The sequence below is a fragment of the Erithacus rubecula genome (assembly GCF_903797595.1).
Source record: "Erithacus rubecula genome assembly, chromosome: 16".
Classification (NCBI taxonomy): domain Eukaryota; kingdom Metazoa; phylum Chordata; class Aves; order Passeriformes; family Muscicapidae; genus Erithacus; species Erithacus rubecula.
This window is the reverse complement of record NC_136668.1, coordinates 5,620,593-5,642,968: the sequence shown is the minus strand read 5'-3', so window position 1 is coordinate 5,642,968 and position 22,376 is coordinate 5,620,593. Positions and strand designations below refer to the sequence as shown.

Genomic DNA, 22,376 nt, shown 5'->3' with positions numbered 1-22,376 from the left:
CCCTTTATGAAAGGCACATTGCAGAGCTGCTGGTGTGCACAAACACCTGGGAGCAGAGCTCAGAAGGATGAGGAGGAAAAAGAACAGCCCAGACCAGCACTGATGTCCCCACATGCTTTGTAAGTGCATTCCAGGGGAATTGCAAGTGTGCAGCACCTGATGAACTGATCTATTTCTGGTCATTTCTGGGATATTCAATGGCAGCCAGTTTCTACAGCATCCTCACCATCCTCAAAACCAGTGCTTCCCACCACTGCCTCTCCCATGTCCATTGTCCCACAGCTGTTGGTGGGGGTGACCCACAGGCAGGGCCAGAGGTGCAGTTTTAGGCTGAGGAAACATCAGGAAAGGTGAGGAATTCCAAGAGCCTGAGACATTCTGCTTATAAAAGGAATCAACTGATCCATTCCAGGTTTGCATGAGGTGTGTTGCTGACAGCTGGGGGCTGCTCCCTCAGCTGTTCCAAATTAATCCATTTACCCAGCTGCTTCTGGAATTTTTGGGGTGTTTGTCAGCTCAAACTGAGACCTGCATGAGACAGGAAAACATTTTGGTCCTGAAGTTCTCATATCCTTTGAGGATTAGGGTTTGGTTCTGCTACCACAGGAAAACAGATGACATAGAAAAGGACAGAGTGAGAAAAACTTTCAGGCAAATATTCAGTCCTGCTACAGGACACTTGTAAAAATTGTGTTCCAGCTCCCACCAGGAATGTGTTAGAGATGTTATAACCATCTTTCACACCAAATACTGCTGCTCTTTGCTCTGGAGGGTGAGAATGGGACCTCGGGGGATCTCATGAGAGGGGTGTGATTTCAGGTTCTCCATTTTCAGCTGCTTTTCTCCCTCACACTGGGACCTTGAAGAGGGGCAGAGATGCCAATGCAAACAGCTCTGCTGCCAGACCAAGAGAGGAGCTGCAGGCAAACATTGCAGTATGCAGGGGGCTTCCTGAGCTCACAGATATGCTTACAAAACACTCCACAGCATGTGGACACTAATGTGGTATTTATTTTAGGCTGATTGGTGACAGTTCACTGGCTGTGGTTGAACTTCAGCTCCCATTCCATTTCCTCTGTAACAGCTAACAAACCCAAGATTAATCTTGACACAAAAATAGCTGCTCATTTCCCCTCTAAGGCTCTATAGGCACTCAGAGCCATGATTTCCTCCACAGGATTTATTTGGGTGGATGGGAGTCCCCTCTTGCTTGTAGCAAGGCTGAGCCTTTGCTTCTGGAAGGTGGATCTGGCTCAGAGAGTACCTTCAACACCACCACTGCTCGTGAGAGGCAAAGCTGGGCTTCACTCTGTGGGCTTTTGTGCCTAGGACATGCTGTTTAACCTAAAAAACGTTACAATGCAATTTGATGGCACAGTAAGGCTTTTGGTCACTCCTCACAATATTTAATTAACACATCACTGGTCTCTACTTACTGTAATTATTGGAATATATTTTTCCAAATCAGAGTGTGTCAGCAAAATACCAAGATAAATATCACACTTGGAGCCTCCTTCCCAGTTGCTGCAGCTCACACTGACGGCAAGTGTTGCTGGAGTAAAAAAAAAATTCCAGCATTTTTAGAGAGATTTCCTAACAGCCCTTTCAACAGACATGAAACTAGACATGTTGAAATAACACTTGTCACTTATATGTTTGTTTGAAATATGATTCCCATTTAGAGTATCATTCATTATTTCATTCAAATGCCTCGTGCTCCCTGAAGAAATACGAGGCTGCTGTCCCATCCTCTCCTGCTCCCACGCCTACAACAACAGTGCTTTATTCAAAGGGAGTATCTCTTTCACACTCTAACAATGTGCTGCTTGGCTCTTCATTCTCTGTCTTCAGAGACATGATCCTCTTCAGCTGCCAATTTTTAGCCTGGTATATGCTTATAAATGTATCATTCTGAGACTCTGAATACTGAAATGTGTTGGGGCTTTTTGCACAATATTTTCCTTCAGAGGATTTCATGGGAAACTGAGCACATCTTATTTTAAAAATAAAATCACTGCTTGGACTTTTCCCTGCTATTTGTCTATGGATAATATTTGTGTAGATTACTGGAAAACATGTCTTAATTCTTAAAATAGTATTTTGCAATCCCTTTTTACTATTAAAAAGGTGCTGGGTTTTTTTGTCAGGTGACTCCCTCATGCCTTCATGGATCTCTGCAGGGCACAGCCTCTCCCCAGGGTGTCACCAGCCATTCCTGAAGGGCAGAACTGCTGCTGTGGGGCTGTGAGCATTACATCTGTCCCAGTTTGTTACCCCTGGCTGTAGGTGCTCCTGAAAGCCAGCAGAGCCTGGGTGCTGCAGTGCTGCACTTTTGGGCCAGGCAGGATGCACATCCCAGTGCTCACTGTGAGCTCAGGCCTGGCCCACTCCGAGCATCCTCCCCAGAGCCTTCAGACCCAGGCTGTCACCCAGCCCAGCTGCTGCTGGCACTCAGGTGTGGTGTATAGGTGGGCCAGCTGGTCCTGCTGGGACTAAACACCCCTGGGTGCCCCTGTGCCTGGTTGTGCTTCTATCACACAGACAAATTATTTGTGCCGTGGGGCCACTAAAGCACTTGTGAGGATGTGTGTAAACAGTGCAGAGGGAGATGTGCTGGCTTTGGTAACCCTGGGCACCTCCCCTTCCCACAAACCCTGCCCTTGGCAGGGTGATGAAGTCAACCTGATCAAACAAGTTTTCATTAATGACTGAGGCTTAATAGAATCTTCCTCAAGTCTCTAAATCGTTCCCACAAACGCTGCTCCTTGTAAGTCATCTATTGCCACCTTCAGCCCTGTTGCTGCCACTGGTGTGGCTCTGTGCTCCCTCAGCACCAGGCACCTCCCAGAGCTCATACCTTTCCTTCTAGGGCAGCAGCTCCTGCCCAGGGCCAGGGCTTCTGCTCTCACCCAGGAACTCCTGGGGGCAGAGCTGGAGGAAGTGCCTCCAGCTGGTGCTTGCATCCAAATGTTTGCACTAGCATGTTCCCACTAGGCTGCCTCAACAGCAAAATATTGAGTTCAGTGCACTCTCACTACTTGATGTTTTTATCGTTTAAGGCTTGAGACAACTTGTAAATGCTTAAAATAGAGTGAAAATCCCTGTGCTGGCACAGGCTCCCAGCCTTATTGGAAGGCTGTCTGCTGTTTTCCTGGTGTGGAAGTTTCATGTGCTCCAGAGAACAATTATGGAAAAGCAAAATTTTAAATAACCAAGGCTATGTGGCAGTTATAATTTAAAAGGAAATCCATAGCTTAAGGGTGTCAGAATAACAAGCTGATTTAAAAATCAGAATTGATGAGCAACTAGGTATCCATAAATGAGTACCTTGGCTGCAGGATGTTCCATTATAGGATCACCATCAATTTCCACAAATTTTAAAGGTATTGAGTGACACTCTTTTTTGGTATAAACTACAAATAGCTGCACTGTTTCCAGGTTCTGCATGTTCCTGGAATGTAAAATGTAATGTAAACTTTCCTGAGTGAAGGAAGGAGGAAGCAGGGTTACAGGAGTGTTTGCTCCTGGCAGTTCAACTGTGGGAGCTCATCCTGGTACAGTGAGATGAACCTTGGCAAGGTCTCACATGGACAGGATGAGCCCACCCCTCATTTTACAGCCCTGGCCTGGGGCTCCACTTTTCCAGCAGTCACTGCTTCAGGCTGTGTTCCTTAGGGGAAAGCTAAAGCAGGTCGCTGCAGGAAGCTCCTCCCTGCCCAGGTACCAGCCTGGGAGAGCTGTGCCTGCAGCCCACGGTACCTTGGCTCTCACTTGCCAACAAGAAGCCCATGTTTGCTGGGAGGCAGGGACAGTGGTGGCCTGTGTGTGAGCACTGTGTGTGTGTGTGAGCACTATCTGTGTGTGTGAGCACTGTGTGTGTGTGTGAGCACTGTGTGTGTGTGTTAGCACTGTCTGTGTGTTAGCACTACGTGTGTGTGTGAGCACTGTGTGTGTGTGTGAGCACTGTGTGTGTGTGAGCACTGTGTGTGTGTGAGCACTGTGTGTGTGTGTGTGAGCACTGTGTGTGTGTGTGAGCACTGTGTGTGTGTGTGTGAGCACTGTGTGTGTGTGAGCACTGTCTGTGTGTGTGAGCAGTCTGTGTGTGAGCACTGTGTGTGTGTGTGTGAGCACTGTGTCTGTGTGTGTGAGCACTGTGTGTGTGTGTGTGAGCACTGTGTGTGTATGAGCACTGTGTGTGTGTGAGCACTGTCTGTGTGTGTGAGCACTGTGTGTGTGAGCACTGTGTGTGTGTATGAGCACTGTGTGTGTGTGAGCACTGTGTGTGTGTGAGCACTGTCTGTGTGTGAGCACTGTGTGTGTGTGAGCACTGTGTGTGTGTGAGCACTGTCTGTGTGTGAGCACTGTGTGTGTGTGTGTGTGAGCACTGTGTGTGTGTGAGCACTGTATGTGTGTATGAGCACTGTGTGTGTGTGTGAGCACTGTGTGTGTGTGTGAGCACTGTGTGTGTGAGCACTGTGTGTGTGTGAGCACTGTCTGTGTGTGTGTGAGCACTGTCTCTGTGTGAGCACTGTGTGTGTGAGCACTGTCTGTGTGTGAGCACTGTGTGTGTGTCTGTGAGCACTGTGTGTGTGTGTGTGAGCACTGTGTGTGTGTGTGTGAGCACTGTCTGTGTGTGTGTGAGCACTGTGTGTGTGTGAGCACTGTGTGTGTGAGCACTGTGTGTGTGTGAGCACTGTCTCTGTGTGAGCACTGTGTGTGTGAGCACTGTCTGTGTGTGAGCACTGTGTGTGTGTGAGCACTGTGTGTGTTTGTGAGCACTGTGTGTGTGTGTGTGAGCACTGTGTGTGAACGCTGTGTGTGTGTGAGCACTGTGTGTGTGTGTGAGCACTGTGTGTGTGTGAGCATTGTCTGTGTGTGTGTGAGCACTGTGTGTGTGTGAGCACTGTGTCTGTGTGTGAGCACTGTGTGTGTGTGTGAGCACTGTGTGTGTGTATGAGCACTGTCTGTGTGTGTGAGCACTGTGTGTGTGTGTGTGAGCACTGTCTGTGTGTGTGTGAGCACTGTGTGTGTGTGAGCACTGTGTGTGTGTGAGCACTGTGTGTGTGTGTGAGCACTGTGTGTGTGAGCACTGTGTGTGTGTGTGAGCACTGTGTGTGTGAGCACTGTGTGTGTGTGTGTGAGCACTGTGTGTGTGTGAGCACTGTGTGTGTGTGTGAGCACTGTGTGTGTGTGAACACTGTGTGTGTGTGTGAGCACTGTGTGTGTGTGTGTGAGCACTGTGTGTGTGTGAACACTGTGTGTGTGTGAGCACTGTGTGTGTGTGTGTGAGCACTGTCTGTGTGTGTGTGAGCACTGTGTGTGTGTGTGTGAGCACTGTGTGTGTGAGCACTGTGTGTGTGTGTGTGAGCACTGTGTGTGTGAACACTGTGTGTGTGTGTGAGCACTGTGTGTGTGTGAGCACTGTGTGTGTGTGTGTGAGCACTGTGTGTGTGTGAACACTGTGTGTGTGTGTGAGCACTGTGTGTGTGTGTGAGCACTGTGTGTGTGTGAGCACTGTGTGTCTGTGTATGAGCACTGTGTGTGTGTGTGTGTGAGCACAGTGTGTGTGTGTGTGTGAGCACTGTGTGTGTGTATGAGCACTCTGTGTGTGTGTGTGAGCACTGTGTGTGTGTGTGAGCACTGTGTGTGTGTGAGCACTGTCTGTGTGTGAGCACTGTGTGTGTGTGAGCACTGTGTGTGTGTGTATGAACACTCTCTGTGTGTGTGAGCACTGTGTGTGTGTGTATGAGCACTGTGTGTGTGTGTATGAGCACTGTGCGTGTGTGTATGAGCACTCTGTGTGTGTGAGCACTGTCTGTGTGTGTGTGTGAGCACTGTGAGTGTGTGAGCACTGTCTGTGTGTGTGAGCACTGTCTGTGTGTGTGTGAGCACTGTGTGTGTGTGTGAGCACTGTGTGTGTGTGTGTGAGCACTGTGTGTCTGTGTGTGTGAGCACTGTCTCTGTGTGTGTGAGCACTGTGTCTGTGTTTGAGCACTGTGTGTGTGTGTATGAACACTCTGTGTGTGTGTGAGCACTGTGTGTGTGTATGAGCACTGTGTCTGTGTGTGAGCACTGTGTGTGTGTGTGAGCACTGTCTGTGTGTGTGTGAGCACTGTGTGTGTGTGTGAGCACTGTGTGTCTGTGTGTGAGCACTGTGTGTGTGTGAGCACTGTGTGTGTGTGAGCACTGTCTGTGTGTGAGCACTGTGTGTGTGTGTGAGCACTGTGTCTGTGTGTGTGAGCACTGTGTGTGTGTGTGAGCACTGTGTCTGTGTGTGAGAGCACTGTCTGTGTGAGCACTGTCTGTGTGTGAGCGCTGTGTGTGTGTGTGAGAGCACTGTGTGTGTGTGAGCACTGTCTGTGTGTGTGAGCACTGTGTGTGTGTGTGAGAGCACTGTGTGTGTGTGAGCACTGTGTGTGTGTGTGAGCACTGTGTGTGTGTGTGAGCACTGTGTCTGTGTGTGTGAGCACTGTGTGTGTGTGTGAGCACTGTGTGTGTGTGAGCACTGTGTGTGTGTGTGAGCACTGTCTGTGTGTGAGCACTGTGTGTGTGTGAGCACTGTCTCTGTGTGTGTGTGAGCACTGTGTGTGAGCACTGTGTGTGTGTGTGAGCACTGTCTGTGTGTGAGCACTGTGTGTGAGCACTGTGTGTGTGTGTGAGCACTGTCTGTGTGTGAGCACTGTGTGTGAGCACTGTGTGTGTGTGTGAGCACTGTCTGTGTGTGAGCACTGTGTGTGTGTGTGTGAGCACTGTGTTTGTGTTTGTGTGAGCACTGTGTGTGTGAGCACTGTGTCTGTATGTGAGCACTGTGTGTGAGCACTGTTTGTGTGTGTGAGCACTGTCTGTGTGTGAGCACTGTGTGTGTGTGTGTGAGCACTGTGTGTGTGTGAGCACTGTGTGTGTGTGTGAGCACTGTGTCTGTATGTGAGCACTGTGTGTGAGCACTGTGTGTGTGAGCACTGTGTGTGTGTGAGTACTGTGTGTGTGAGCACTGTGTGTGTGTGAGCACTGTCTGTGTGTGAGCACTGTCTGTGTGTGAGCACTGTGTGTGTGTGTGAGCACTGTGTGTGTGTGTGAGCACTGTGTTTCTGTGTGTGAGCACTGTGTGTGTGTGAGCACTGTGTGTGTGTGTGAGCACTGTCTGTGTGTGAGCACTGCCTGTGTGCTCTTCCAGCACTTTTGTGAGGTGCCACAGCTCCAGCAGCCTCCCTGCTGCTGCATCCCACCCCTCTGCTCTGGCACACAGGACAGGCCAGGAGCTGCCCTGTGGTTTTTGGCACGTGGAGCAGTCAGATGTGTGCAGTCCCCCAGCCCTGTCCCACCACCCAGAGCCTGCCCAGAGGGTGAGAGGTGTCAGTCCCTGTGACAATGTGAGCTGGTCCCCGTCAAGGGACAGAGGACCTGCCCCAGAAAATGACTGACAATATACCAGTCTGCAGTCACACAGTGCTGCTTGTCCTGCCTTGTATAAATAATCTTAAAATCTTGGTTGAAAACTCTTTCAGAGCAGGGAAGAAGTGACCTCTGTGCTGCTATTTGCTGCAGCTATTTGCTGTTTTATTAACAGAGGAATGTGGCTGGGGCCAAGGGAGATGAGGGCTGCTTGTAGCACTGTAGGGTGGTGACTGGTGTTCTGGGCAGCAGACAGCAGCTTTGCTCTGTGCTCTGACAGTGGGCATTAACTGGGCATCTCTGACAAAGTCACAGCCTCCCTCTGCCAGGGAAACCTCTCCTGTGGCATGGGCTCTCCTGGGAAATGATGGCTTTAGCTGCTAGACCAGGGGGGAAGGAAACCTCTCATGCTGGTTTCTAGCATCTGAAATGGCCAAATCCTGCATGTAAAGAAAAATCAAACATGCCTTTTCCTCAAGACTTCCAGGATGTTCTGATGCCATATCAGAAACGCAGGACACCCCTGGGCTCACTCAAACTGCCACGAGTGCTGCCAGAGCCTTTGGCTCACTGATAAACTGCTTATCTTCAACCATCCTTTTTTTATTTTACTCTGAATAAATACTCCTCTGTGTTGGCTAATAAAGTTGTCATTTTGGGCAAAAGAATGGCTTGAGCTCAACCTTAGCTGTTAAGGTTGCTCTTTATTTTTTTTTCTTTAACACTATGCACATGATCATACACTCCTTTAAATCTTCCTGAGAGTGGCAGTATCCAAACACATGGTTACCAGCTGCAGCCTGCAGTTCAAACATCACACCCACGGTCTCTTCAGGTACAGATGAAATCCAGATGCCCAAACACTCAAGTTCTCCACAAGGGAAATGCTAAATTGTGCATTAAAACTGTTGCATCATGGCCCATAATGCTATGGACACATGCAGATTTTTTTTTTTGCAGGAACCCTAATGATTAGTTGATAGCTTTTTTTTCTTTTATTTTTATTTTTTAAAAGGTATGTTATTTTACCATTCTGGGTAATTAAAAATGCCAACATTACTGAAATGCATCTGCTGAGGGAGGATGTTTGCTTCATCTGGAAATGGCCTGATGTTTTGGGAAATGTTTTGGGCCTCATAGGAGTCCCAGGGCAGAGATGTGAGTGTGAGAAGCTTCGAGGAATGTGGAGCTCTTTGCTGCCTTTTCCTAGCACAGCTTTATTTTTAGCATGCCTCATGCTTAAGGGCCGTGTCTGGGAAACAACAGGAGGTACTTTAACTCCTTTCTATGAACAGCCTGACTGTTCATTCTTGATTTTTTTAGCTTTATGAAACAGATTTTCATCGTTACAGCTGCCATAGCTCTGAGAAATTGTAGGTGATGGCCACAGACTCGCTGGGCTCATCAAGGTAGAAGTGAGATGAAGCAGGATGGATTTGTGCTCTGAGAGGCACCACCAGGTCACCATGGGGCTGGTCCTGTGCCTGCTGTCCCCACGTGCCAGCTGTGCTCAGCAGATGTGGGACAGGCAGTGCCTGGTGCCCAGCCCTGGGGACAGCACAGGGACAGCACAGCTGCAGAAAAGCTGCTGTGAGAGGAGGCAGGTCAGCCATGGCCACTGTGCCTCTAATGGCTCCTTCCTGCCCTCTCCACACTCACAGGACCTTTTCTCATCAGGAGAAGGGCAGCTACACTTCCCTGGGACCAGGCTCACAGCAGAGCTCTGCAGAAGGCACAAAATGCATTTCACTGCTTTTAGAAACAAAATGCTCTGGGTTTTGTTAGCATAACTACAGTGGGAGGTGATACTTAAGGGATTAAGTATTTAGTGTCCCAAAATGAACTGAAATGAGCAGAATATTGTGAGTTTGCTGTCTCAGTCCCAGGTTCTCGTGGTGCTTTTCCCTCCCCTGAGCAGCAGCCATGCCCAAAGCTGTGTGATGTCCCCAGCTGCCACAGCCCTGCCAAGGAGCTCTGCTTTGCCCTTCCAGGGTTCAGCTTGTCCTGTGTCCTCCCATGCTCACTGGGCACTGGTGTGGCAAACAGCCTCTTCCACACGTGTCTGCCACTGGTGTTCAGGTGGCCATTTATGTAATTTTTTCAAACCTAAATGTCCTCGTCATATTAAGTCTCATCCTTGTGAAAGTGTAACTCCCTGTGATGCATCCTGGATGTGGCCACGGATGTGTCACCCTGTGCAGGACAAGCTTCCTGCCCTGAGCATTTCCCAAGGGACAAGTCCAGGAGGAGTGGGGAATGGCTGCTTGCATGGCCTGGATACTCCTGCAGTGAGAGCTAGGCATTGCATTTGTCCAAACCCAAAGAACTTTTTGTAAAGGAAGCATACCCTTAATGCTTTCTCTTCATCTTGATACTAACTTCAGGTGTCACAGAAACAAAAACCAGCCCTGCATGTCAATTTGTTGTATCAAATGCATTATTTGTGGCTGAGAGTTACCAGGTGTGCTCTGCAGGTCTCTGAGGAGGGGTCCTGGTCCCCCAGGATTCTCAGTGCTGCAGCTCACAGCTCAGAGCAGCCACTGTGCCTGTCAGCCTTGGGTTTCCTGCCTCTGGGGGACATTAATTAAGTTGTCTTAATCAGGAGGCAGGCTTGCAGCATCAGACCACAACATGAGGAATCAGCTTTAGGGACTCCCAGGGTGCTCTCAGACCTCTCCTGGATGCAGGATGTGCTTGGTGAGGAGCATCCCTGCAGCTGTGGGAGGCTGCTGAAGCACCAGCTGAGGTAGTGGTGAGTGTGTCAGTGACAGCTGTGTGCCAGGGACACGTGTGTGTCAGAGACAGCTGTGTGTGTCAGTGATGTGTGTGTCAGTGACAGCTGTGTGCCAGGGTCATGTGTGTGTCAGTGACATGTGTGTGTGTCAGGAAGAACTGTGTGTCAGAGACATGTGTGTATCAGTGATGTGTGTGTCAGTGATGTGTGTGTGTCAGTGATGTGTGTGTCAGTGATGTGTGTGTCAGTGATATGTGTGTGTCAGTCATGTGTCTGTGTCAGTGATGTGTGTGTGTCAGTGATGTGTGTGGCAGTGATGTGTGTGTGTCAGTGATGTGTGTGTCAGTGATGTGTGTGTGTCAGTGATGTGTGTGTCAGTGATGTGTGTGGCAGTGATGTGTGTGTGTCAGTGATGTGTGTGTGTCAGTGATATGTGTGTGTCAGTCATGTGTCTGTGTCAGTGATGTGTGTGTGTCAGTGATGTGTGTGGCAGTGATGTGTGTGTGTCAGTGATGTGTGTGTGGCAGTGATCTGTGTGTGTCAGTGATGTGTGTGTGGCAGTGATGTGTGTGACAGTGATGTGTGTATCAGGGACAGCTGTGTGCCAGGGTCATGTGTGTGTCAGTGACATGTGTGTGTGTCAGGAAGAACTGTGTGTCAGAGACATGTGTGTGTCAGTGATGTGTGTGTCAGTGATGTGTGTGTGTCAGTGATGTGTGTGTCAGTGATGTGTGTGTCAGTAATGTGTCTGTGTCAGTGATGTGTGTGTGTCAGTGATGTGTGTGTGTGGCAGTGATGTGTGTGTGTCAGTGATGTGTGTGTCAGTGATGTGTGTGTGTCAGTGATGTGTGTGGCAGTGATGTGTGTGTGTCAGTGATGTGTGTGTGTCAGTGATGTGTGTGTGTCAGTGATGTGTGTGTCGGTGATGTGTGTGTGTCAGTGATGTGTGTGTGTCAGTGATGTGTGTGGCAGTGATGTGTGTGGCAGTGATGTGTGTATCAGGGACATGTGTGTGGCAGGGACAGCAGCTGTGTCAGTGATGTGTGTGCTGGAGCAGTTTGGGAAGTGTCCTGTGTGCTGAGCTCACCTCAGTAAACGCCACTGGAACTCATTCCTGTGAGATGCTGACCCAAACCTGCTGCCAGCACTAGATCTGGTGGATGTGTGACATGTGGCACCGGCTGCCACCTCCAAATACCTGCCTTTCAAGTCACCTCCCCACTGATTTACTTTGTTTTCCAGGACTGATTTTGCCAAAGAGCTTCACCAGGAGCCAGGTATTTGCTTTTTGTACATACACACTTCCATTGTACAGATGATTCATTCTCACATCCCAAATGGGGAGGAAACCTAAATTTAATGATTATGTGTGCTTGGAAAAACATACTTGTGTGGGCATTATTACCAGGCAGGAACTGAACAGGTAAGTAGCAGTGGATTTTTTTTTATATCCCCATTGTTGCCCAGAGAGTGGACAGCACAGGAAAGAAAAGCCTTTGGAGCGGAGTTTCTCTTCGGAGAATGTTTAATCCAAGTCCTTTTCAAACAGAGTGGTCTCTGCACAAAATGATCACTCAGGTAAATCCCCTAACAGAGCAGAAACATGCTATTCTGCCTCTAGAGCGAGCTGCCCCGTGTGAGATGAAGCAAGCTGCCAGCCCCAGGGCCAAGCACACACGGGCTGTGTGACAGGAGTATCAGGCCATGGAGGCAGGGCTGGGAATGCAGAGGTGCAGAGCTGTGTGCTGGCCTCTCTCCTTATTTATCCTCCCTGCTGGAGCAGCAGCTGTGTTTACAGGGGTGGGAGCTGAGCCTGGCTGGCTGTGCTCTGTGCTGGGACCTGCTGGGGCTGCTGCCCTGGGCTCCTGCTCCTGCCACAGCCATGGGCAGAACCCACCTGCAGCCTTCTCCTGGCCACAAGCTCTTCCAGTCCAGCTTAAGAGGCAGGAGCTGAGGGAATGGATTTGCTTTGGTCCTGACCTGGGCTCCTGTTTAAGGTTGGGGTGTGGTGAGGATGAGGATGGCAGCACAGGGGAGGCCCCACCTCAGGAGATGCCTCAGCGACCACCCTGGGGGCTCCACCAGCTGGGCCTGGGACGGCTTCTGGAGATCAGCCAGGGAAAAACGCCTTGCAGGTCAGTCCAAGGGCAGCTGGAATCCCACACTGCTGGGATTCCAGCAAGGAAGGAGAATACCTTTACTTTTTTGGCGCTTCTTTAATGCTGCTGCATTTTCTGTCGCACACAGAGCTGCCTTAGCCCTGCTGCTTTTTCACTGGTGGGACCATGGGGGTATTTTGAGCCAATGGTTTGTATGTAGAGCTGGAAATACTCAGATTTATATAGAATAACATTTTATACTTTTTGTTTAGCTGGAGTTTTGTAGATATTTTAAAACATGGCACTGTCAGTCATCCATGCAGTGCTCAACAATCACAGTGCCCAACAGTGACCTGAGTAATTTTAAACCTTCATTTTTGGTGCTTACAGAAGCTCATGAACTTGAACCTGTGTGGTTTTCCAAGAAGCCTTCCTAGGCTGTCAGAAATAATCCTGCTCTGTGTCCAGCCCCTTTCCCCAAGCCTTGCACTGGGCTCTCCAGCTGTGCATTGGCACGTGCAGAGTGGGCAGAGCAGCCCCTGGGCTGTGTTGGGATGGGGATGGCTGGGGGGTGGCAGCTGTGGGGCTGTGCAGAGACCCCATAGTGAGCACTGGGCACAGGGCTCTTCCTCTCAGGTGCACGGTGCTCAGCAGGGATCTGGCAGCATCCCCATCAGGGCAAGAGGAATCACTGCTCCAGTTGCTGAAAATGGCTTTCTAGATTCCTTTTCTCTCAAGCAGCTCAGTGGGCTGCGCACAGATCTTTCCTCCTGGGGCTTGTGTTCATCTCACAAAGACAGGAGGTTTTGTAGTAGCATTTTGATTCTGGCCAGATGGGTGTCCCTCTCCTTATGCCTGAAAGAGAGTTCAAAATGAGTAAAGGTATTTCTCTTTTCCCTGAGCCCACATGCACTTCACTTGTTATAAGCAGACCTTTCAGAGGTGCCCAGGGGCTGAATGGTTATTGTAAACATCCCTGTTCCTCTGTCAAAGCAAGAGCCAATTTACCCTTTGGGCTGAGGTTGTCTTTCAGTTCACAACTAGGATGGGGCAAAGAGGCTGTCAGATTAACTGGGGACTTTCAGTGGGGGAGCAGGACATTGGGAATTGCTTTTGTGTACAAGATCTGTGATTTTTGTGCCTCCAAGGTCCTCAAACCACGCTGAAAATCCTAGATTTAATTTGAGTGTGCTGGTCATGCCTCTGGGCTTTTGTGCTGGGCTGAAGAGCAGCACCAACCCCAGTCACTGCTGGCATCAGTGGAGCCCATCCCACCAGCCCAGCTCTGCAGCCCACTGGAAGCAGTGGGGTTTCATCACCTGTTGGTAGAGGATGTGCTGGTCAGGAGTGCCAGGCATGGCCATGAATGAGGAGTTGAGTGACACAAGTTCTGCCAGGTGGATGGTCTCTATCTTCTGCAAAGCAGTCAGAACTCAAATTGCAGCTCTTTGCTCCAGATGGTGTGAAGAAGGCTCAGTAGCATCAGGAAGCCTTCTGAGCTGGGCTGTAAGAAAGCAGCATGGATATATTTGTATCAGTAGAAGGGACAGAGCTGTGGGTGGTATTTGCCACCCTGCACCAGGTGCAGGAGCTGTGATACAGCTGCTGCTTGGTTTGCACAGATTCTGTGAGGTGACAGGACATCCAAATGCTGATGTGACTCATGTGCACAAACTCCAGGTGACTTCCTGGAGGAGCTGGCAGACGCTGGCTACTTTTTTGACAACAACTGATGCCATTGCTCCTGGACTGCTGTCCTCAGCTCAAACATCACAGTTTAAGAAATAAATTGGTGCAGTGGGTAATGCTTCCACTGGAGACTGCATAATAGATCCAGCTGGTGGAACCCTGTGATTCCTTCTGGCCACATGGTGTCCAGCAGTGACAGAGGGGAGCAGCAGGAGCCTGTAGTGCTCCTATACTGAGTTGCCACTTGGGTGAGTGCTGAAACTCAGCACTTGAAAGAACCCTAGGACTTCAAAATTTACTATATTTTTATTAAAGAAAATGTATCAAATGCTTATGAAACGCAAAATGGTGATGTTTTCCTGGTGTCCTTCTGGTTCTCTCTCCATCTCTGAAGCCATCCTCTGCCCTGGCCAACCCCTCCACTGCCCAGATGGTGCCAGCTGCCTGCATGGCTTGTGCTCCTTCACTGCAAGCTGCACACAAATGTACTGCTCTGTCTTTGTAAACAGGCTAAAAATACCGTAGTGCTGCTCCTGGGAGGGCTGGGAGTTGAGAGAGGCTGGGAAGGAAGCCGGGGTCAGGCGGCCCCGGGGAGCGGCGTCACGCCGAGGCACAGAGCCAGGGACAGATCCCTGGGGTGCTGGGACATGGGCTGGCTGCAGGGACAGGCAGACAGACATCCCCACAGCGCTGCTGTCCTGCTGTCCTGCTGCCCTGCCCAGCAGAGCCTGTGCTGCCAGCTCTCCTCACATCAGTGCTCGTGGTGTGCAAGGGTGTGAGATGTGACTCTGAATGCTCCAGGGCTTTGTGCTCCTCTTTTGAAGAGGAATTTTTGTCTTTTCTACTCAGTTTCTGTGCTAGGTATTGTGATGCAGGGACCAGTGTCCTGCAGAGTGCTGGCTTCTCCAGGCACCCCAGTCAGTGGGGTGACACCATCTGCTGGGTCCCTTTGTTAAGGGTGCCCTGTGTGAGGCTTGTGTCTCCATATCCTCTGGGAAAGGAAGTCAGAAAAGCCTGTTCCTTCAGATATCCTACTTCAGAAGGCATCAAAAGTTAACTTCTGGTCTTACAACACCCATGTACCTTGTTAAGAGATGTGACTATCCTAACCACACTGCAGTCAGAGTGAGCAGGACCTGAGTCTGAATGTCCCCCTTCAATGGCACAGTTTCAACCAGAAACCTCATCAGTGGTAGCAAATTTCAGTTTGAGTCATATGTGTCATAGGCATTAACACCTGGAATATTCTTATATTTTGCTTCATTAGTGCTTATGCTTATTGGGTGGTGTGAGGCTGTGTGGCACAGAGTGAATCAGCAATGAGCACCAGTGCCCTGTCAGGCATCCTGCTGAAAACACAGACCAGGGCTCAGCACTGGTCTGGTAGCAAAGACAGCTGTGTCTGGTGTTGTACCCTCTCTGCTTTCTCCATCTCTGCACTGCAGATCTAAGTGTCCCCTATGTGAGCTGTGGCAGTGGGAGCCAGGGCTGGGCTGTGGGAGCCGCCTGGTGCTGGGCAGCTCAGTCACAGACAAAGAGGGAATTCATCCAGAGCTGAATAAGTGCATGTGATGGGCAGTGAGCACCTTAAAGCCCAAACACAGCACTAGCACCCTGCACCTGCCCACAGCCCAAGGGAACTCCAAGCCTCAGAGAGCTGGCAGGAGATGGGGCTGCCTTCCATGCACCCTGCCTGGTGTGGCAGGGCCCAGCCACCTCACCCAGGGACTGTTCACTGCCAGGGAGATTCAAACCATGCTCAGCTGCCTCTTCTCCAGACAGAACAAATTCCACAGAGACTTTGTTTTAAAGAAAATAACCTTTGCTGTGCAAAAGTTTCAGTCTAGAAGACTTTTGGTGCAAAATCACTGGGTTTGGCATGTTTTTCCCATCCCCTCTGGCAGAAGTGGAGCAGTGTCAGGGTGGTGTCTGCACTGGAGCACTCAGCAGTGTGCTTTGTACTGAGCTCACTCTGCTGGGCTGTGCTCCAGTTCCTCGAGGATTTCTCACTGATGTAACCAGACTGCTTCGAGTACCTCTGTGCACTCCCCATCCCGCAACAGATCCAAACTCTGTATCCTGAATTTATCCTGAATTTATCATTTATTTTAGCCAGTGTTCCTTGGTGGGCCCTATGCCATGCACACCTGTGGCAGTGCCAGGCACGGCCCCTGTGGCAGGCTCAGCTCTGAGGATGGCAGAGGCAGAATCAGCTCTGAGGGATGGCAGAGGCAGAATCAGCTCTAGGGATGGCAGAGGCTCAGCTCTGAGAGATGGCAAAGGCAGAATCAGCTCTGAGGGATGGCAGAGGCAGAATCAGCTCTGAGGGATGGCACAGGCAGGCTCAACTCTGAGGATGGCACAGGCAGAGGCAGGGTCAGCTCTGAGGGATGGCAGAGGCAGGGTCAGCTCTGAGGGATGGCAGAGGCAGAATCAGCTCTAGGGATGGCAGAGGCAGAATCAGCTCTGAGGGATGGCACAGGCAGGCTCAACTCTGAGGATGGCACAGGCAGAGGCAGGGTCAGCTCTGAGGGATGGCAGAGGCAGAATCAGCTCTGAGGATGGCAGAGGGAGAGGCTGCTGCTGGTTCCTAGGGCAGAGAAGGGAAGCTGCAGGGCCCTGTTGGGATGCTCAGAGCACTGGAAGGAGCTGGGACCGGCTGCTCTTTCCCAGGGAGGATTCTCCACCCCGTCCTGGGTGGGATCTCAGCCGTGCTGCTTAAAGCCGAGCAGATGGGTTTGGAGCTCACTGCCCCAGGCAGGACTTGGCTGGCTCACAGGGGCACAGGACTGACTTCTGCCCAGGACAGTGACCCTCTGCATTGCCTCTCCCCATGGAAGGTAGGAAGAGGTTTGTTTTCTTTCCTTGGTTACTCTATTTCTTTAAGGTTTTTAAGCCAGCACTCAAACTATAATGCAATTAGCCAGAAAGCAAGGCATGAACTCGGGAGTGGTGTGGGTCTGGCTGTTCCCTCCTGGGATGTGCTGCTTCTATTTGGGCTCACTTAACAGAAAACAGGAAGTTTTTCCATTATATGTTTTGTTTAGAATTTAGAAGAAAAAAAATTAGTTACTAGGAATTTTGAGATCTAGCACTTCAGCATTTGCAAGTCCCACAGTGGGCATTCAGTGGTGCAGCACAGCTGTCCCTGGAGAGAGGCACAAACTCCCTGCCTGGCAAAGGTTTGGTCCTTTGGTGGGAGCAGGCACCCACCCTGTGCCACTCAGCTGGCTCCAGCCCTGCTGCTCCCCAGGGAGCACAGGAGCCTCAGTGTCCCACGGGAGTCCCATCCCTGCTGTGAGCACAGCCAGGGCAGGGAATGGTCCCCCATAGGGACCGAGTGGGGTGGCAGAGCTGGGGGAACAGCAGCAGCAGGGACATTTCTGTGGGGACAGCATGTCAGGCCTCTAGCACCAGAGGAGGTCACCCTGAGCAATAATGCATTTTTCCTGAAAAGCAAGAGCACTAATGGTCTGTTTTCTGGGAGGAAAGAAGGCGAGAGGGGCCCTTGGGGGTGGGTGGCTGAGCCTGCAGCAGTGTGTGGTGTCACCCAGCATGAGGAGGGGCTGGAGAGGGGCAGTGCTGTGCTCCAGCTTCTGAGCTCAGCTGTGCTCCCACGTCCCTCCTGTGTCCCCCAGGGTTCTGTCTCAGCTGCCTCAACCCCTCAGTTCCTCTCTTGCCTCGTTCCTGCTGTGCCCAGGTCCCTTTGCCAGGGACAGCAGGAACTGGTTCCTCATGCTGGGGCAGTCCTGGAGTTTCTCTGGCCATCAATTGGGCCAGCCCCAGCTCCTGCCCTTGCCAAAGGCTTGCTTTGTAATGCCAAAAAAATCCTACAGCATTCTGACAGCTCTGTAGGAGGGTATTAAGTGTCTGCGTGTCAGAAGGTGGCCTTTATTTTATTGCTTCATGTAAAACACTTTGAATTCTCTGGGCAGCAGAGGCAAGGGTTGCAGTGAATGTTTTCAGAAAGGGAATTAGTGTCATGTCCCTTCCCAGGGATGCTCTCCTGTCAGACAGACCCTGGGCTGCCCAGCCCCACCAGAGCTCTTCTCTCACACGCATCTTGCAGGACTGTCTGCCAGCACCACAACTGGAAATAGTACTGCATTTCTTGTCCTCTGCCTCACTATAAAATAAATCAAGCTGAGTTTTCAATCCTCTGTTTGCTGATCCTCTCTGGCCAAGTTTCGAGTCAATTTTTTTCTCGTTGCTCTGCGTCACCCTGGCAATGTGCCGAGCACCAGAACTGGGGAGGAACACGAATAGTTTGCTGCATTTCAGACCAGGGCTGAGCATCCATCTGATGGTACACACAGGTCTCCCAGGCAGTAGTAGAGGTGTACTTTTTAAGGTAGAAAATTATTTATGTTTTGGAAATGAATAAATGGTTGACATAAGCTAAGAGTCATGAGACAGCAATGGGTTGTGTTGGTGTTCACCATAAGAGCACTTTGCCCAGGAGTGCTGATGCAGTGACCTCTGTGGGAAGTGACCAGAGAGGTGCTGGCTGGAGGTCAGGAAGGTCAGAGCCACAGGGTAGAACCCTCCTTTAGCCATGACTGCTGTGCCACAGGGGCCTGGGCAGGGAGGAGACCCCATCGACCTGCTTGCTGGGGGCTCATTCCCTGTGGCAGCTGCTGGCACAGCCAGAAGAACACAGGCATGAACCCAGCCTGAGGTGGGCAGCAGGGCCAGCCAGGGCCAGCAGTAGCCACAGGGGCTGTGCAGTGGGGAGGAGGCTGCTGGGGGGCTGCAGAGGGGCAGCTGGGGTCAGCAGGGGTTCCCCTTCCCCAGCACTCACTCTGTGATCAGACAGCTATTAAAAATGGGGAGGTGTTTCTGGGAGGGTTTTTATGTGGCTTGCAGCTCTTTTTGGTGTAAATTTGCTGTTTCAGCTTCTGAAGTTCACCATTTTCAGGGTTCACCCTTCCAGGGTTAATGCTATCTGACACCTGCCAAAAATCTGGCTCTCCAAAAAATCTGACACCTGCCAAAAACTGGTGCAGCAAGCCTTGTGCAGCAGGGGGCTGAGCACACACACTGCCTGCTGTTCCCATCCCTCCTCCACCTCATCCTGCTTCCCTCTGTGCTCCTGGGAAAAGGCAGGACCTGGAGCTGTTGGAAGGAATGCTTGTGTGGGAAGGGAACTTGGCTTCTCTGGTGAATAAATCATACAGAATCCGTTTTGTGGGTTAAACAAAGCTTTATGAAGGGCAGATCCAAAGGAGAGGCCCTGCTGAGGCTCAGGAGGTTTTACTGTGCTGCCTGACATCCTCTGGCACTGGAGCCTGGCACCACCCATGGGTCCCAGCCTGCTCAGACCCCTGAAGCACCTGAAGCAGGGCTGGTGCTGCCCAGCCTGGTTCCAGCTCCCAGGGCTCTGGCACTGCAGACTTTGCAGGAGCTGGGAGTTTGTGGGGCAGGTCTGGGGTGGGTGCTCGGAGGGTGCTTGTGTGAAGAGGCTGGTGCTCATGTGCTGCACAGCTGCTTCCCACTTTCCTGCCCAGTTCTGAACTCTCACTCAGAAATGAGGATCTTCTTGATATGTGACCTTTTTTCTCAGTTTTACTCCCCATATTTGGTATCTGTTTGTCCCTTCTTTCACAAAGGAGCCCAGTAATCAGATGACATCCCTGACTCATGCTGCCCAGACGTGCATGATGGGGCCTTTCTGCTTGTTAGAAAAAGCCTATTGATTGAATTTCTGTATCATTACTCAGCTAATATGGAATATATCACTGATGGTGGTGCATGAAATCAAACAGAGAATGCAAAAAGGGGCGAAATATTAAATGAACCTTGCCAAAGGATGGGGAGGAGGTGGAGGTGAATGTGCAGGAAGGGCACAGGGTGCCCTGTCTGCAGCTCCACATCACTGATCTGTGTGACCCTGGCTTCTGGGAAATGTGGGCAAGGCCACCTGAGCTGGTCCAACACCAGCACTGGTCCCTGCTGGGGGACACTGTTGGAAGCCATGTCACATATGGCCCAAGCTGTGTCCCAGATATGGTCCCTGTCACCTGCACAGCTCAGCCTGAGCAATGAGCTGTCATACATACCCTCATACCTGCTCACACATGCATGCAACACTCACTGTCACATGGAAATGCAGGTTTGGTGTACAGAGGCACCTCAGGAGCATGTCACAAAGCAAACCTCCCTGGGCTGTGAGCTGTGGGAAAGGCCTGTCAGACACAGCTTTCCCTGGGCTCTGGAGTAACTTGCCACTAGATGTCACAGTGTGCCTGGGTTTGCAGGGACCAGGAGTGCCACTTGTGCTGGGGACCCACCCTGGGCAGGGCAAAACTGCTCCCTAAACTCCCTGTGCTGGACCAAAGCACACAAATAGCATCTTTGTGTCTGTTCTTGTCTTCTAGAGCATTTTGGAAACATCTCTAGCTTTCATATGCCACTCAGCAAAGTCTGAGAGACCAACAGGTGACTGGAGAGGTTCGTGGTGCCAGCCCAGAGGGTGACCCTGGTGGGCCCCCTGTCCTGGCAGGTGTCCAGTGGCCCTGCTCCCACTGCTGCAGGTGTCAAACTCTGATTAACATCAGGTTTTGCAGCAGGAGCTCACTGTCTGTGTCCCAAAGCTCTTGCTCTAAGGGGGGACAAGCTTTGCCACTCCACCAGCACAAGGCAAAGAGGCCAGCACTCGTGCAGCTGCCTGGGGCTGACCTCTGCCTGAAGCATCCCAGTGGATATTTATAGGCACACAGGAAACCACACTGGACACTGCACTTCCTCTCCCATCCAAGCTGAATCTTTAATCAGCTCAGCAGCACAGGGAGCATTAATTGTGTGTGTTTTTCCACTGAGCATTGTGCTGAGCAGGGGTAGGACATGTCCATGGTCAGCTTTGGGCAGGCTGGTGATGGGATGGGCAAGTCATCTTCTGAACTGGTTACAGCTCTGTAAAAACTCAGTATATTATTGAAAGACTAGGAGTATATAAGAGTGTGAAGCATTTGCTGAGTAACTAAAGCAATGACAGCATTTAAAGCCTCCTGTTTGAAGTGGTTTATGTACAGACTGGCCACCCCACCCCTGCACCCAGGCAGCTCTTGGGTGAAGTGTAGATGTTCAATAAATGATGGCTTTCATTTGCCACCAAAATCAAGCATAGCTTTCCCAGTCTAAGACTAAACAAATGAGACAGGGATGTACAGTGGGATGCTTTTCTTGTGTTCTCCCTGCTCTGGAGATGAGGCTCTGCCCAGGCTGAACAGGGATGTTGTGCTCTGGTTGCTGGTCTAGCCTGGAGAGCAGCTCCCCTGCTGCTCCTTGTGCACAGGGGTGTTGGGTGGGCACAGATGTGCAGTGAGTGAGGGGAGCAGGGCTGTGCTCTGTGAGTGCAGAGGCAGCCACTGCTGCACCCCTGCACCTGGAGAAATGCAAACAGCAGCTGGTGACCTGGCTGTCACACCCTGTGCTGCCCAGGCACCCAGCCTGTGCTCTGCTGCCACAGACAAGATGGATGGGCTATCCCTGCAAGCCACTCACTTCTATTAATTTTCACCACATGAATCTTCCTGACCAATAACACATTATCGCTTTCCTTTGTCTGGGATTGCCTTTCCTTGGCACCAGTGCAGAATATCTACAAATCTTACCTAGCCACAGTTACTGATTGTACCTTAATATCAGGAGTCTCCCAAAATACTCCATGTGCTGCTCTTTCCCTAGAGAATGAAGCTGAGCACGCTGCCATTCCCTTCCCCCTGCAGCAGCCAACGCAGCAGAAGGTGCTTGAGCAGAGCCCACAGAAGAAGGATTTGCTGTGCTGAGGGGCTGGAGCCCAGTTCCAGCTCTGGGGAAGGGGTGCAGCCCCACAGCATTCCATACAAACATGGCCACAACCTGGCTCCTGCTCCAAGCAGCCAGTGCCAGGTGAGACCACCTGCCCAACCCCAAAGACCCCCAGAGTGCTCATTCCTGTGGCATAGGATGGTGGCATCAGATATTCACTGCTGTAGGATAGAGCTGGGACTTGGAACAGCAACTTTCTGAGAAAAAAAACCCCAATGTTAAAAATATTAACATAAATCTAATTTTCTGCGGTTATCACCAATCTCGGATTAATTCTGCAGCATGACCAAACCGCTGCAAGGCCCCACACTAGTATGTTAAATATGTCCCACTGCATGTATTGAATGTGATTTCCAGACTCTGAGGGCTTCTGGAGGAGGCTGCAGATAAGAGTGTGCTGGGAGGCAGCTGCCCAAGAGCTCTGCAGGAGCAATCTGTGGCATAGACACATGCAGGGCCCCACGCTTCCTCTCACTTGGGTTTCCTCACTCCTTTTCTGTCCTGTCACCCTCAGGTGTGTCAGGTTTGATTTGCTCTGGAGCCTGGCCATTAAAGCTCTGCAAGGAGAGCCCAGGGCTGTTATCCCAGCTCTGGGAAGTGGGGCTCTGTAGCAATGGAACAAGTCAGCTCTCACAGCCAGAGGGTTTGACAGA

At 50.9% G+C, this 22,376-nt stretch overlaps 1 protein-coding gene across 1 annotated transcript in view; it reads left to right on the top strand.

Annotated features, from left to right (window-relative positions):
* The first annotated feature begins 16,623 nt into the window (after window positions 1-16,623).
* Window positions 16,624-22,376, top strand: part of LOC306808916 (rho GTPase-activating protein 7-like) — a 44,679-nt gene continuing 38,926 nt past the window's right edge. Inside the window, exon 1 of the mRNA XM_079319929.1 lies at window positions 16,624-16,754. Within this exon, the coding sequence (XP_079176055.1) occupies window positions 16,748-16,754 (7 nt within the window). The 5' untranslated portion in view covers window positions 16,624-16,747. The remainder of the gene's footprint in view (window positions 16,755-22,376) is intronic.